The 16,800-nt window shown below is 40.0% G+C and overlaps 1 protein-coding gene across 1 annotated transcript in view; it reads left to right on the forward strand.

Annotated features, from left to right (window-relative positions):
* Positions 1-14,780, forward strand: part of rab27a (RAB27A, member RAS oncogene family) — a 38,411-nt gene extending 23,631 nt beyond the window's left edge. Inside the window, exons 3-6 of the mRNA XM_084124054.1 lie at positions 2,404-2,489; positions 2,629-2,732; positions 4,013-4,136; positions 13,351-14,780. Of these exons, the coding sequence (XP_083980180.1) occupies positions 2,404-2,489; positions 2,629-2,732; positions 4,013-4,136; positions 13,351-13,552 (516 nt within the window). The 3' untranslated portion in view covers positions 13,553-14,780. The remainder of the gene's footprint in view (positions 1-2,403; positions 2,490-2,628; positions 2,733-4,012; positions 4,137-13,350) is intronic.
* Positions 14,781-16,800: the final 2,020 nt, after the last annotated feature.

Genomic DNA, 16,800 nt, shown 5'->3' on the forward strand with positions numbered 1-16,800 from the left:
TGCAAAGTTTCACTTTCTTGCTCCTTTCATACCAGCTGTGAGCGCTCTCTAAGCGCAGACGGCTCGCTTGCTCAACACAACCCAGCGTTACAATATGCCATAATTCCAGCCAATCAGAGATGAGACTTTTATATTTACCGTTCAATAATGCAATCGCTGCTGTCTGTCCCATAGAAGAACATGACAGCCAGCGTGTGTTTTGGAACTATTGCGGCTTACATGAACCACGTGACAGCCATAGCGGCGACATCAAAGAGTGTCGCAACTCTTTCTCTCTATGGCTCTGCAATATGCCATAATTCAAGCCAATCAGAGATGAGACTGCTAAATTCTGATTGGCTGGCTTGAAAACTAATCACAAGACTCCCTGCATCACCGACTGCGGAAGAGAACTAGTGCAGTTGAGTAAAGTTGTCGAACTTCCCGGGTCAATAACTCGTGAGCTAAACGTTGTTACTGCACAAATAACACCTCTTTTTAATCGTAGTAATGTAGACAAGCAGCTACAACCTAATTTTCCTCCAAACGAGCTTTCCCTCGCAGTGGACAAAATACATTGATCTCTATGCGCAGGCGGCAGCGAGACAGATCCGAAGGGACCGTCTGAAAAGTGCAAAACCCGAAAAGCGTTACTACGAAAACAGTCAATAACTTCACTGTCACACACTATAGTGTCATCAAATTCAGTTCACACATCACTGCTGTCCTGATGGTTATACTACAAGACTTATTTTGTATAAATATCGTTTTGCGTATTTTTTATGATTATTATTTATGAAAAATATTCAAAAACTTCACTGTAATTCACTGTATTGTTGGCAAATTCAGTTCACACATCACTGCTGTCCTGATGGTTATACTACAAGACTTATTTTGTATAAATATCGTGTTGCGTATTTTTTATGATTATTATTTATGAAAAATATTCAATAACTGCACTGTAATTCGCTGTATTGTTGGCAAATTCAGTTCACACATCACTGATGTCCTGATGGTTATACTACAAGTATACTACTTCTCTCTATGGCTCTGGCATATTGTAACGCTGGGTTGTGTTGAGCAAGCGAGCCGTCTGCGCTTAGAGAGCGCTCACGGCTGGTATGAAAGGAGCAAGAAAGTGAAACTTTGCACACGCGAAAGAGAACGTCCGCGCACATCCAAATACTTATTTTAAATGCAAAATTTATTTTCGTTCGCTCGCAATATTTTCTTATCTGCGAGACGAATATTTCTCCGCAAAACTCAGTTCACGCGCGTGCGAAATGCCCTTTTGCACGCTCAAAATGTGATCTTGCGCGCGCAGAATTGTGCCCGAAATCTCACCCCATACTGTGCACATACTCATATGAGACGCGCGCGCGCACACAAACTGTCCACGCACATTCTCATGTGAGACGCGAGCACACACACACAAACTCGCGCACATACTCAATGAGACGCGAGCACACACACTCGCAATACCCTAAAGATGTGGAAAAGTCGATCAAAAGTGTGGCTACATTTCTCCAGGCTCGATGCCAACCGCGCGCGATGCAGTATTTGCGGTAAAATAATTGCTGCAAAGACGGTACCACGACAGATATGATGAAGCCCTTGACAGTGCACGGAGTAAACATGAGAGCAGAAAGTTGCTCCGTCTTTGACTGGTAAATGAAGAGATACCTTGTTGATTACTCTGACAGTGTTTATATTGCAATAATGACCTACTGAATGTACACTGCCGTTCAAAAAAAAAAAATTTCAGTAGGCCTAAGGATGCATTAAAGTGATCAAAAATGACCTTAAAACATGTGTAATGTTACAAAAGATTTCTGTTTCAAATAAATGCTGTTCTTTTGAATTTTTTATTCATCAAAGAATCATGAAAAAATGTATCATAGTTTCCAAAAACTGTTTTCATATTTCTGAAGGATCATGTGACACTGAAGTAATGATTTTGAAAATTCAGCTTTGACAACACAGGAATAAATTACATTTTGAAATATATTCAAATAAGATTTTAAATTGTAATACTATTCCACATCATTACAAGTTTTACTGTATTTTGATCAAACAAATTCAGCTTTGGTGAGCATGAGCTCTTTATAAAAAAACATTTTGTACCTTATGTATATGTATAAGGAATATTTTGTTCCTTTGTGCTTTTTTTGTTCCTTTGTGCACTGACTAAGGAGCATGAGTCAAACTGAAAAAATAAAACCAAAGAGTTTCTGAGGTAATGTGTTATGTAATCTTGTTAAAATGGATTTCATAAAATTGGTATCGGAAAAAGTATCGTTCTGGAACCGGTATCGAAATCAAGGTATCGGTATTGGTATCGACATTTTTTGAACGATACCCAGCCCTAACTATGTGACAAGGATATTCAAGCACTATTAAGCACTAATATAGTCTCTTAATAAGGTGTACAAATCCAACGGTCCTGATGGCACAGCCGGGAGAGGTCAGAGGATCCACATTCAGCTGTGGGATACAGCTGGACAGGAGAGGTGAGGTGCAGATCAGTACTTGTGCTTTACTTCCTAACATGCACTCAAGAAAGAAATTGTCTATGAGGTTTTATTTAATGTTCTGACTGTTTTTTCACTGTTGTGTGACTCGTGTCTTCTCCTCTAAACGCTCATGCAGATTTCGGAGTTTGACCACAGCGTTCTTCAGGGATGCTATGGGCTTCCTGTTGCTCTTTGACCTCACGAGCGAGCAGAGCTTCCTTAATGTGCGGAACTGGATGAGTAAGTCCTTCATACCTTACTGAGTCCAGACTCACTGAAACAAACACGAGACACATGCATATACACACGGCAGACCTTATTTTGTTTTAATACATTTACTTTCTTTTACCACATTTAAAGAGTAGCTACATACATTTTCTTCATAAATGGTTTATTTTTGCAACAAATTATTTGTAACAAATTTACAAATTATCTTCCCAAAAATTATTTTTATTTTTATCTAGCAGCTTAGAATGGTTGCCCATCTAATTGTAAGAATAATAAAAGGTATTTAAAAAAAATAATTTAATATAATTTGATGAACTGTATTAACTATCAGCTTAGAGTGGTTGCACATTTTCTTATAATAAAATAACAAAAAAATAATAACACAATAATATATATATACAGTGCTATGCATAAGTTTAGACACCCATGCTAAAGTTGACTAAAAAGAGGAATAAAAAATCATCTTTTGGAAATTGAACTTAATGCCTTAATTAAAAAAATTAGGAAAAATCCAACCTTTAAGGACACCAATTTTCTTTGTGAATGAATAATGTATTGTAAATACATAAATGTTCTTCCTTAAAATACAGGGTGCATAAGTCTGGACACCCCTATGTTAAATTCCCATAGAGGCAGGCAGATTTTTATTTTTAAAGGCCAGTTACTTAATGGATCCAGGATACCATGCATCCTGATAAAGTTCCCTTGGCCTTTGGAATTAAAATAGCCCCACATCATCACATAGCCTTCACCATACCTAGAGATTGGCATGGTTTTATTTCAGTTAGCCTAATAGCTGGTTTGATTTGCATTGAGAGATGATCTTATGGAAAGTACTCCATGCCAATCTCTAGGTATGGTGAAGGCTACGTGATTAAGGAAGAACATTTATGTATTTACAATACATTATTCATTCACAAAGAAAATTGGTGTCCTTAAAGGTTGGATTTTTCCTATTTTTTTTAATTAAGGCATTAAGTTCAATTTCCAAAAGATGATTTTTTATTCCTGTTTTTAGTCAACTTTAGCATGGGTGTCTAAACTTATGCATAGCACTGTATATATATATATATATATATATATATATATATATATATATATATATATATATACATATATATATATATATATATATATAATGTGATATATAAAATATATTAGTGATTAGCCATCTAATAATAATAATTATTATTAGATGAGTAACCACTCTAAGCTGCTAGTTATTATCATTATGATTATAAATCATTTTTCAAATAATAATTACTAATGAACTTCTGTGTTGTCTTGTGCAGGTCAGCTGCAAACACATGCGTACTGCGAGAATCCCGACATTGTCTTGTGTGGAAACAAATCCGACCTGGGGGACCAGCGTGCAGTGAAAGCGGACAATGCACGAGAACTGGCGGAAAAATATGGGTGAGACGCTCCATTCACCTGATCCATCAAACCTGAAGAAACTTGCCCTGTATCTGTCACACATGACCTTGTCTGCTTCGAAAAGCAATAGTTTTTTATTGTAGACTTTAGGACAGAAATGCTTCACTACTTTGCCTGTGGAATGATCTGTTGATTGAAAGTATTTAGGTTTCGTAGTATTCGGATGCAGTGGTGCTGGATCAAGTTATGAAGCAGGGGACTGCTGGCTAGTTAGTTATGAGGTCATCACATACTAATTTGATTGTGGTGATAAAATTACATGAAATACTAGGGAAGTTGTACGGGTGTGTCTGAGTCATGCAGTAACGTGACATGGGAAATGATATGCTGGTGTGTGCAAGTCGTATCTCAATGTAGGTCTTCATACGTGTTCACAGGGTGCGGGCAACTCCAAGGATGTTTGTTTTAAGGGCCGTGTCTGTACCGTGTTTGCCTAAGATGAGGGCATCTCTCGTTAAATGTGACACTTTAAGATGGCGGTATACCGAAAAGCTAATATTTACTGTGTTAATGTGAGGAGTCTTCAGTTTAGAAAAGCACTTGCTTTTAGTTATAATGTCTCACAGTGTTAATTGCGACAGGCTATAGTGGTTACATCATGTTAGATCTCGTGAGATCAAGCAACTATTCAAGAGTGTAAATTTGTTGTTGTCAATAATGTTGACAATAGGGCTGCACGATTTGGGGAAAAAATCATATTGCGATAATTGAGGTCAATATTGCGATTGCGATATAATAAACAAATGGTCTCATGAGTCAACTTGCTTGGACAAGGAAAATAAATGCACACACAGATTAGTGATAATCTGCCTAAAGAAAAAAAGTTCTTTAGTCAAGAGCAGTGAGTGTTTTTCTCTGTTCCCTTTGTTCTTTGATTAACTTTAGCGACAGATATAATTAGTGGCTACTGTGTACTGTCCCTTTAAGACCAGCCGCTGTTGACAGAGACGTGGATCTCACACACGCCTCATTCTCTCACGAGTCACAACTCTTCACGTCCATAAGACTGCTCATATGTTATGAAGATACTCGACGAAAATACATTTTGGCATAATTGTGTGTGTTATTGTTCGTTCAAGCTCGAAAGAGAACTGTATTCTGGCATGCTGTTTTGTGCGCACGCACGATATTAGCGCGAGTCTTTCTGTGTTTCACAGTCAGGACATTCACTGACAGCGCGTTCATTTTGGCATACATGTGTGTTGTTCGTTCTACCGCGAAAGAGAACTTGATACTGGCGCGCGTCTATCGGTGGGCCGTGTGTGTGTGTACGTACGTGTGTTTGTGTCTGGAGGACATTCACTGACAGCGCGTTCTTGTCTTATCGCGCATGAATGGTTTAAAAGCATTTGCATGAATAAGAGCGGGATCATGTAACACTAGCCAAAGGATGCCAAAAAATAACAGATGATGCGTTAATTACATTAATTTGTTTATTTAATATAAAATCGCAGAATTTTGCGTCATATAATCGCGTAAGCTTGACATCGCGATTGCGATACGATTAATCGTGCAGCACTAGTTGACAATGTGTTTATCCCTAGTTCTCAGCAGTGTGCAGTGAGTTTGCAGTGACTCATCTGTTAAATGTTATCATAGTGTACATCGATTGTGTTGACTGATCCTCACATCTAAACTCCTCCCAGGCTTGTCTTTGTACAAACAATAGTCAAGTCAAGTCAGCTTTATTTATACAGCGCTTTTTACAATACAGATTGTTTCAAAGCAGCTTTAGAAAGATAACAGGAAAATAATGTTGTAATAATATTGTTGAATATAAAATTAAATGTCCCCAACTAAGCAAGCCAAAAGCCAATGGCGACAAAGGCGAAGAAAGGCGAAAGAGGCGAAAGAGGCGACAGTGGCAAGAAACCAAAACTCCATCAGGTGGCAGAATGGAGAAAAAAACCTTGGGAGAAACCAGGCTCAGTCGGGGGTTCAGTTCTCCTCTGGCCAACATACGAACGAACAGTGTATGATTATGATTCAGGCAGCATTACAGGTCAGAAGTCAGATTGGATTGGAACATTATATTATCCAGTTCCATCTGGTTGAAGTCATCATGCGCCTATGGAGATGAGTTTGTTGAGGATCAGTGCTGATGGCTGTCATGTCGATGAGGCCTTCACAGGGGGAGTCTAGTTGACCACCTCTGCTGACACTTCAGGGATGCGCTGTGGTCGTGTCTAGGTGCAGGTCCTCCATCTGATCTGGATACGGCCCAGATCCGGTTGACTACATCATGTGTTGTGGTCGTGCCTATGCGCAGGTCCACCATCTGATCTGGATACGGCCCAGGTCCGGCTGATTACAGTTAACCTCGGAATAAACAGAAAGACTAAAATTAGCGTAGATGCCGTTCTTTTTATGATATAGTGAGTACATCAGGTGTTATAGGAAGTGTTCCTGTGCATTTGTTCTATGTGTATGCCAGGTTTAAGAGATGTGTTTTTAATCTAGATTTAAACTGACAGAGTGTGTCTGCTTCCCGGACAATGTTAGGAAGACTGTTCCAAAGTTTTGGTGCTAAATAGGAAAAGGAACTACTGCCAGCAGTTGATATTGATATTCTAGGTATTATCAACTGGCCAGAATTTTGAGATCGCAATAGACGTGAAGGACTATAATGAATAGGGTTGTTAAGAGCTCGCTCAAGTACTGGGGAGCTAAACCATTTAGTGCTTTGTAAGTAATCAGCAATATTTTAAAATGTGTATAATGTTTAATAGGGAGCCAATGCAGTGTTGACAGAACTGGGATAATTCTTGGTTCTGGTAAAAACTCTAGCTTCTGCATTTTGGACCAGCTGTAGTTTATTTATTAAGCATGCAGGGCAACCACCCATAATAGCATTACAATAATCTAGCCTTGATGTCATGAACGCATGAACTAATTGTTCCGCATTTGTCAATGAGAGCATATTAAATAATTTAGATATATTTTTAAGATAGAAAAATGCGGTGTTACAGATACTAGAAACGTGGCTTTCAAATGAAAGATTGGTATCAAAGAGCACACCCAGGTTCCTAACCGACGACGAAGACTTGACAGAGCAGCCATCAAGTGTTAGACAGTATTCTAGGTTATTACGTGTGGACGTTTTTTGTCCAAAAATTAGAATCTGTTTTTTTCAGAATTAAGTAGTTGGAAATTATTAGTCATCCAGTTTTTTTTTATATCAGCTATACATTCTGTTAATTTCGTGAATTGGTAAGTTTCGTCAGGGCGTGAAGGAATATAGAGCTGCGTATCATCAGCATAACAGTGAAAACTAATGCCATGCTTCCTAATGATATCTCCTAAGGGTAGCATGTACAGAGTGAACAGCAACGGTCCTAGTACTGAGCCTTGTGGTACGCCATACTGAACTTTTGATCGATAAGACATCTCTTCATTTACTGCTACAAACTGATAACGGTCAGATAAGTATGATTTAAACCATGCTAATGCAATTCCACTAATGCCAACATAATTTTCGAGTCTATTTAAAAGAATGTTGTGGTCTCAATAGAGACATTTGAATCTAAGACTGCAGGGGTTCTCAATCTTTTTTGCTCTATGGCCCTATTCGGATGGTAATTGCTTCTGATGTGGACGTCTGTAAAAAAAAATATTTGCAAAACACCTCAGTGATAAAACTCATGCATTCGGATGGCGATTTATTGACAGTGGATGAGTTTTGTAATCCCACTAACCCGCAAACACGCTGCTCATGTTGTCAGTCATATGATTATCTGCTGTAAATAAAATGTCATATGCTTGGAATAATACAAATAAATTGATATTTAATTTAATAATAGGAAAATAATGTTCTATTTATTTAAAAAAAGGGAAGCTAGACGCGCGTACCCTAAATTCGAAATGGTTCTTATATCCTTGCATTTTATCTCAAAAGGATGTAATTTTAAAAATATGGAAATTAGCGGAAACAAGTTAATGCAGCCTCTTATTTACTTGAGGTAAAATGGTAAATGGACTGCATTTATATAGCGCTTTCAACAGACCCATGGCCACCAAAGTGCTTTACATATTGCCTCACATTCACCCATTCATTCACTTATTCATACACCGACGGCGGTGTCAGCCATGCAAGGCGCCATCCAGCTCGTCGGGAGCAGCTGGGGTTAGGTGTCTTGCTCATGGACACCTCGACACTTGCACAACCACCAACCTTCCAGTTTGTAGACAACCTACATGAACCACTGAGCCACTGCCGCCCAAATAAAGCTAAATAAAGGTAAAAAATAAAGCTGCTTGATTTGTATTTTTAATGTTGTGTATAATAGCCTACATATTTTAAAAGTGTATCATATATTGCTGCCACAATAACATTTGGCACATTTGAAACACATTTCAAATGTTTCACGCTTTTTCTCTTTCTCCTTTGTGTTCGCTGAGGTGGAGCTGTGATGAAGTATTGTTCTTGTAAATATTTTCCAGCATTTCAGTAATAGAAGTGTACATCGTACTTGTAAACCCCACACAACCTTGGTGTTTGTCAAAAAACAGAAGGTAATTTGGCCGGGGATTTTTACGCAGGTGGTGGGAGATTTATATTCTGGATTCGGATGGCAATAAAATCACTGACTAACCCCTGTAAATGTTGAAAATACCTTACATGAGAAACAATTACCGTCCAAATAGGGCTTTTGACTTATATTTTTAGGAACAAAAAAAGTAACAGAGTGTCCCTTTGAAAAGAAATTGTCAATACATCATTAATTCTTGTTCCAAAACATGTTATGTCTTACCCTGATTCACTGTGGTAAGCCTATTATAAGTATTTATATTTTAGACCAGACGGGATGGTTTTCACAGGAAAGTGCTTACTAGCGTCATATCGGTGCGTGTCCCGTCATATCCATAAATAGAGAAAAGTTGCTCCGGCTACTTTGTGTGCATGTTGTGGGAGTGACATAGGTTAGTTGTCCCAACAGGTGAGAAAGGTTGACATGGAGTATGCTAAAGCTTGAACATCCTGGGAATAATAAAAAAATAAAAAAAAATAAAAAAAAAACAGAACAGAGGAGAGAGTCTGCTGGCAAAAAGAGAACGTGACAAAGCTCGTAATAAAACAAAAATCAACATTGCCTTGCCTTTTCAGGTATGGCGAGAACTGAGGGATCTGAAATGTTGTACGGGCGAGTAAGGTATTTTACTGAACAGATAAATTGCCATATGTAGCTCTCTAACAGAGTTCATTTTAAAGCATTATCTATTGTCAGGGTCATTTCGTTATGGTTGTTGTAGCGCTGTGCTGGAATTTATTTTCAAGGAAGTACTGTGTCTATTAATGGGTATGGCTACAGTAATGTCTTCAGCTAGTGAACTTTATATCCTTTCCAACTGCCAAGTGCGATGGCTGCAATATACCCTATCGTTTAAAGACATTCCACATCTGGTGACCCAGTGACCACTAGGAAAGACTAGTTGGCAACCACGGAAGAGTGGTGACAGCGTGGAGAGAATGCTGGCATCTGGTGAAGACCAGAAACGGGGTGCCAAGGCTTGGCAAGCCAAAGCACTTCCTCCGTGAGGAGGAACCCAACTCAAGATGCTATGGAAAAGTTTATTGTAAGATACCACCAAGGTCGTGCGAGAGCGGGGGAGGATGAGCGACCTACAGGACAGACAACTGATATGACCACGGATGACGATCAAAGGACATCATTTCAGAACAACGGAATAACTAGAGTCTGTAGGTGTGGAAAGGTCTGCAAAGGCGATAGGGGTCTGAAGATACACCAGAGTAGGATGGGCTGTTTATGACACAGTTGTGTGCAACGAATCTCCATGCACCCAGAATCTCCATGCACACAACGGAGGAGTCAGCATTCCCTCAAATACCTACAGTGTATCAGACGACCAGCAACATCAAGAGAGGCAAGCCAGCCAGGAAACAGGTCAGCAAGTTCGGGCCATTGAGGGAGAGGAAAAGAGGAAAAAGCTAGTGCTGTGGCCAACAGCAGCAGCCAGGAAAGACTGGAGTCTTTCGACAGGGAAATAGACCAAGTCCTTGAGTCTGTCCTCGCGGGTGACATTGGCAGGAAGATAAAGGCAATGTCCACCATCATCTGGAACATGGGAGTATAGCGCTTTGAAACGGAGCAGAGACAGACCAAAGGCCCACAGCATGCTGGAGAGAACAGGCACTCAAGGGAAATTGCAGAACTCAAGAGGCCATTTGAGAAGACTGAAGAAGGTTTTTCGGCAGGCTCCTGAAGACGAAAAACCTGCCCTTAAAGAGATGCGAGAGAACCTAAGGGAGCGCATACAAACCTTGCGCCGAGCAGAGTGCCAGCGAAGGGATAGGAGGCGGGAAAAGGAGAGGGTCAAGTTCACAAAAAACCCTTCAAGTACCTGTCAGGGCTCCTTGGCGTTAAACGATCAGGAGTGCTAAAGACCCTGAAGGAGGAGGTAGAAGAGCACCTCCGTAAAGTGCACAGTGACCCAAGGTGAGAGGAAGAGCTCGACCTGGAAGGAAAGCTGTGCAGCCTAGAGGAGCTGACCATCTCCTTTGATGACGGAGAGCCCAGATAGCAGGAAGTCAACGACTTCATCCAAAAGGCAAGGGGAAGATCTGCACCGGGCCCGAATGGAATTCTGTACAGACTTTACAAGAACTGTGAGAGGCTGAGGAGATGTCTTTGGAGGCTACTTAAGGTAGTGTGGAGGAAGAACCATCTGCCAGACAGTTTTCTTATTGCCGAGGGCTGCTTCATCCCCAAGCAGGAGGACTCTTCCAGTTTGAAAGACTTCTGCACAATCTCGCTGTTGAATGTGGAGGGGAAGGTGTTCTTCGGAATCTTGGTGAAGAGGCTGACCCTGTTTTTGATTAACAAGAAGTATATTGACACCTCTGTACAGAAAGGCGGAGTACCAGGAGTCCCTGGTTGCACTGAACACATCTCCAAGATCATCGAGGACGCTAAGAGGAACCAGGGAGATCTAGCAGTCCTGTGGCTTGGCTTAACAAATGCTTATGGCACAGTGCCGCACAAGTTGGTCGATCACACACTCAGAGCCTATCACGTCCCCCAGAAGGTACAGCTGCTCCTCTGGAACTACTTCGGGCACTTCAAGATGCACTTCACCTCTGGTGACTTCACTACCAACTGGCAGAGATTGGAGGTTGAAATCGTGACCGGATGTACCATCTCTGTGATTCTGTTCACAGCGGCGATGAACCTCCTCGTCAAGTCAGTGGAGAAGCCTAGACGGGGAGCTGTGCTGTCAAGTGGAGTCCAACAGGTCCCAGGGCCAGGGTCAGGGCCTTTATGGACGACTTGACAATAACAGCGAGGTCAGTCCCAGAGGGCAGATGGATCTTGGAAGATTTGGTAGAGCTCACCACAGCAGCTAGGATGGAGTTCAAACCCTCAAAATCGAGAAGCTTGGTCCTGAAGCGGGGCCATGTGCAGGACCGCTTCCGGTTTAAGATTGTTGAAGATACCATCCCAACAGTCACAGAGAGACCAGTAAAGAGCTTAGGGAGGTGGTATAGAGCCGACCTGACTGACAAAGCAAGCGTGAAGGAGATGCTCAACCAAGCAGAAGAATGGCTGAAAGCCCTGGAGAGGAGTGGCCTGCCCGGCAAGTACAAGGTATGGGGCTACCAACACGGCATCCTTCCAAGGCTACTGTGGCCACTGCTTGTGTATGAGGTCCCCTTGACAACAGTGGAGGCTTCGGAAAGGAGACTTAACAGCTTTCTCAGGAGGTGGCTGTCTGTCCCCAAAAGTTTTTGGTCTATAGGGCTATACAGCTCAGGGAGCAAACTGCAATTGCCAATTACATCAGTCGTGGAGGAATTTAAGACAGCCAAAGTTCGGTTGGCCATGATGTTGTGCGACAGTGATGATCAGGTTGTGCGACAGGCCAACATCGTAATGAAGACGGGACGGAAGTGGAAGGCCAGCGGAGCTCTGAGGGAAGCGGAGGAGCGCTTACAACATGCAGACATCATGGGCATGGTGACCCAGGGGAGGCTGGGCCTGGGAGTCATCACCCGAGCAAGCTGGAAGGAGGCAAGGGCAAAGGACCGGAAAGGGATGGTCACTTTGCAGAGCATTGGGGACTCCTGGGGTTAGAGGGGCAACCCGCAAGAACCTGGTGAACAATATATCAAAGCAGGCAGAGACAGCATCCAGATGGCTGTGGTTGAAGAGGAGCGAGCGGTGGCTAAACCAGGCTGGCAGAGACGGCGGGGGTCAGAGCTGAGTGGTGAAGTCCTGAATGACCGAGGGAGCAGTTCCAGGATGCTGGTTCTGCTGTCAAGCCCCATTGAGGTGTAGTGGGCTAGTTGATGAAACACCGGTGAAGTAGGTTGCCCACTTGAAAACCCAGTGAAGTCAACAGGTCTGAACCATGCAGCTCTGCCCTCAGTTGAAGACGTCTGAGGGTAGCGACTTCTATGCAAGCCACCCACATAAGGAGCAGGACGTAACTCCTGCCAAGTGCGGTGGCTGCGATATACCCTATCGTTTAAAGACATTATATCTTTTAAGCCTCCAGTTCACATTAAGCTGGGACTATTAAGCTAAATTCATTTTAAAACGTATTCATACAGAAAATATGAGAAAATATTTAAATTATAAGAACATTTCACAATATTACTGTTTTCATTGTATTTTTGATCAAATAAATGCAGCCGGGTAAGCATAAGAGACTTCTTTCGAAAACATTTAAAAACAATCTTATGTTATAGCCTACTATATTATAATATTAAAAAATATATATAATGTAGTACATCATAATTATTTTTATTAATATTATTTTTAACTAGTAGCTCAGAGTGGATGATGGCACATAGAAACAATATTGTTGAAATCACTTTCAGAACCATTTTTTCCACTTTATGAATGATAAAAACATTGACAGCCAATCAGAATCCACTCTGCCTTAAAAACTTGAGCATTTAAAGTGGCAAACTACAAAACTACAGTGTGTACTTATACTAAACTAAGTTATTATGTGGATGCTAATATAGTCATAGTTAGTTATTTTTATAGTTATCGTTCTTGGTGTGAACGGCATTTAGATTGTGATATGTGTATTGAATGTACTATATCAATGAAAAAATCACTGTTTTATCCAATATCTATTTGTATGCTTTGAGAACTACATCAGTAGCTTAGCAACATCCTAGTTCCAAACTCCGTTTGAATCGGTTTCATTTTTCTTCTACTTGCAGTGTCCCGTACTTTGAGACAAGCGCTGCAAATGGTGAAAATGTGAGCCATGCTGTGGAGGTTCTGCTGGATTTGATCATGAAGCGCATGGAGAGATGTGTGGACAAATCCTGGATACCCGACGGAACGGTTCGCACCAACGGTCACAGCACCAGCGACCTGGCAGAACCGCGGAACACAGACCAGAGCAAGTGTGCCTGCTAATGTAATGATCCTCCCTGTGGGCCTCTGCTTCCAGATGCAGGGAAGGCTCTCTGATCTTTTTCATCATTAGTAGTATACATTTCAGTTTAATTCAGTGGATGTAGAAGATCAGAGTCCCTGCGCTGTGTTAAACCAGGGGTCACCACATCCTCACTTAGTTTTTCTCAGAATGGACTAAAGCCACCTACATTGTCATCAAGCTTTCGGCTGGTTACCAGTCTCCACGTTTTGAGAGCACTTTACACCAAATCCTTAATTCAGAACCCTTAATACATCAGACTAGATGTGTATCAAGGGCTTGATTTCTCTCACTGTGTGTGTTTCACTGTTAGTGCACATTTACTGTAAAAACAGTTGTTAGAAAATGAGGTTTGTGTTGATTTCTAAATGAAAACCTCACCTCACAAAATTATATAAATACATTTAAAAAATATACTTTAAACAATTATTGTCATTATTATCTCAGCCCGTCATTTGAAACCCATTTGACTTAAAAAAAACAAAAAAAAACAACAACAAGAGAAATAAGAAAAACATGATATGAACTTGAAACAATGAGGGTGAATTAATTGTGACAGAATTGTCATTTATTGGTGAACTGTTCCTTTAATAACTTGTGCTGGTTGTCCCCCTCTAGTGGACGGATGATGAATTGCACGTCCTTCAAATTTGTAGAACACTTTTAAATGTGTTAATATGTTATCTCTAGTCTTGTAGATGTGTCAGACAAATAGAATAAGTATTTAGATGTTATCTTATTCATATTTAGATTAGTGGTTGATTTATGTTGTATATTTGTTTAGACATTCACCAGGTGTTGGTTGTTTTTTTTAATTATTATTATTTCTAGACTGGTTCGTGTAGCTTTACTGCCACTTAATTTAATCATGGGATTTGATTTGGAATGTTGTTTAGATCAAATATCCACATCTATACTGTAAATTATGGTTAAAGTTCATACTTTATTTCTCAAAAAGGGGTTGCAAAGTGCTAGTAGATTCTGCTAATCTCATCTCTTCAGTCCCTCAATTTCACAAAAGCAAAACAAAATAATTCTAAGTGAATTTGTTTTTAATCTTCTGTGAACATTTTGGTTTAGTTTACAGAATCATTTCCAAAGTGCTTTATTTTACTGTAGTGCCTGTAACACTGTATCATTGCCAAACATTGTCTTTTGTGCCAAATACTGAAACTATTTGAGAAAATAAATATATTTTATTTATTATTATGATGTTGTCATATGCACCCTTTTGAAATGCATTACTTGTGAGCTGACTCATGTTGAAATAGCGATAATCTACATGCCTGACTGATGAAATCTGAAATTGCAGCACAGACCCACAAATTACCCATGGTTTTGTTTTGCACTTTTACTTAAGACATTGGTTGCCTCACAAAGAGTTTCTGTTTTTAGTTTGCCAATGCGCTTACAATCTTTATCCAACTGCTGCCTCCATCAAAGAAAACTGGAAGTACTTTGAAAGAAGTAGAATAAATGAACAGAATTTGTTTTTCCCCTTTTTGCTTAAAACAACATCTATTCTGTTTACTTGATTAATAATAATAATAATAATGTATATAGCATCTTCTGAACTGATACGTATAAATAAAGAATATGAATCTTGTTACTGATGATGGTAAATGATGAACCAATAACAGCCACGGAATGTGATGGATAAGGCACATTTAAACTATTTTATAGATTGTTTGGGTCGATTTACATCCTTTGCAATCAATATTTAAACGATTATAAATTGTAGGGTATAAAAATATCCTGAGAATAGAATTAGGTTCTAAAGCGGTTTTATCTATATGAGCCGCAGTCCTGAAGAAAAGCGCAATCCAAAAAGTCCAATCAGAAAGTGCACCGACCCTAGAGAACACAGCCAATCCCAAGCTGCTTCCAACAACACAACCAATCAGAATGCTGTGATTGCAAACACCATGGTCAGCTGACAACCAAAGGGTTTTCATTTTATTACTTTATTCTTACTGTTCTAATATTGTGGCTCTATCTCTTTAAGGTAAAACCATCCCTAAATTGCACATAACATGGTCACTTCACATTCCCTTTCCTGTCTGTGAAATGGTTCATGGCCAAAAAGTAATTCAGCTTGCCACACCAAATTGTTATAAACAAAACCTGTCAGGTTTCATAATTCTTATTAGTAATTATTATTAGTCTTCGTAATTTCACTAGGAAATATGTAACATTACAGAAGTCAAGATTCTATCGTGTATATCAAAGCTACGGTGACCGGGAGGGGACATGTTCGGTTCACATATGGTGCTTTTCCACTGCGTAGTACGACTCGTCTAGCTTTACTTTGGCACGGTTTGCTTTTTCCAGTCTGCAGTTTAGTACCGCTTCAAAAGTGGGTGGGATTATAGACTGATTATTATAGTTGCGTGACATCATTGCAAACTCGACACAAATAAACCCACAACACAGAAGCAATGGAGCATATCGATTCTCGGCATGTGTATGTTTTTCACTGCAAGACGAAGTTGTTTCTAGAGGGTTTGGTGTCTCGTGTCGCAAATCCAATGACGCTGGTAGTGACGATTCTCTCTGACCAATCAGTGTTTTACACATCACATTTTAGTTTCGGTACGGCTCACTTGGATCCTCAACCGACTTGGTACTATTTAAGCGAACCCGTACCAAGCCGTACCATGCAATGGAAAAGCGCCATTAGTTTTGTCATGGCCGCGAGATATTAATTTGTGGGAACTTCATATTAACTCATGGGAACATGGTAAGTCGTGGCCACAAAATCAATTTGTCGAGGTAACGGCATCTTTATGTTGTGGCCTTGAGATCCTATGTTGAGAGAACAACATTTTTCTCATGACCACGAGTTAAATGCATAAACAAGCTGTGCAACCATAATAATAAATAAATAAATAAAGACATGATCAGTGAATGGATTTAAGAGGCTGTGAGATGAGATAGATAAAAATGTTTTCTTTTAGGCCTATATTATTTTATGTTCAAATTATTTGATCATTTCTTGATAATAACAAACTTCATTCGAATGCTGTCTAAAGGCAACATCAAGTGCAATATAATATAATATAGGTTAATGTAATAATTTCTTAATTCCGCCCTTATTTTGTCATCCTTAATTAAAAATAATTGTAGGCCTATCCATTTCTGATAATTCCAGGTTGCTATGGTCACACAGGTTGTTTGCGCATTTAACTTGTGGCAACTAGAAAAATATATCGTTCCCTCAACATAGGAT

Source organism: Abramis brama (genome assembly GCF_963993115.1).
Source record: "Abramis brama genome assembly, chromosome: 9".
Lineage (NCBI taxonomy): Eukaryota > Metazoa > Chordata > Actinopteri > Cypriniformes > Leuciscidae > Abramis > Abramis brama.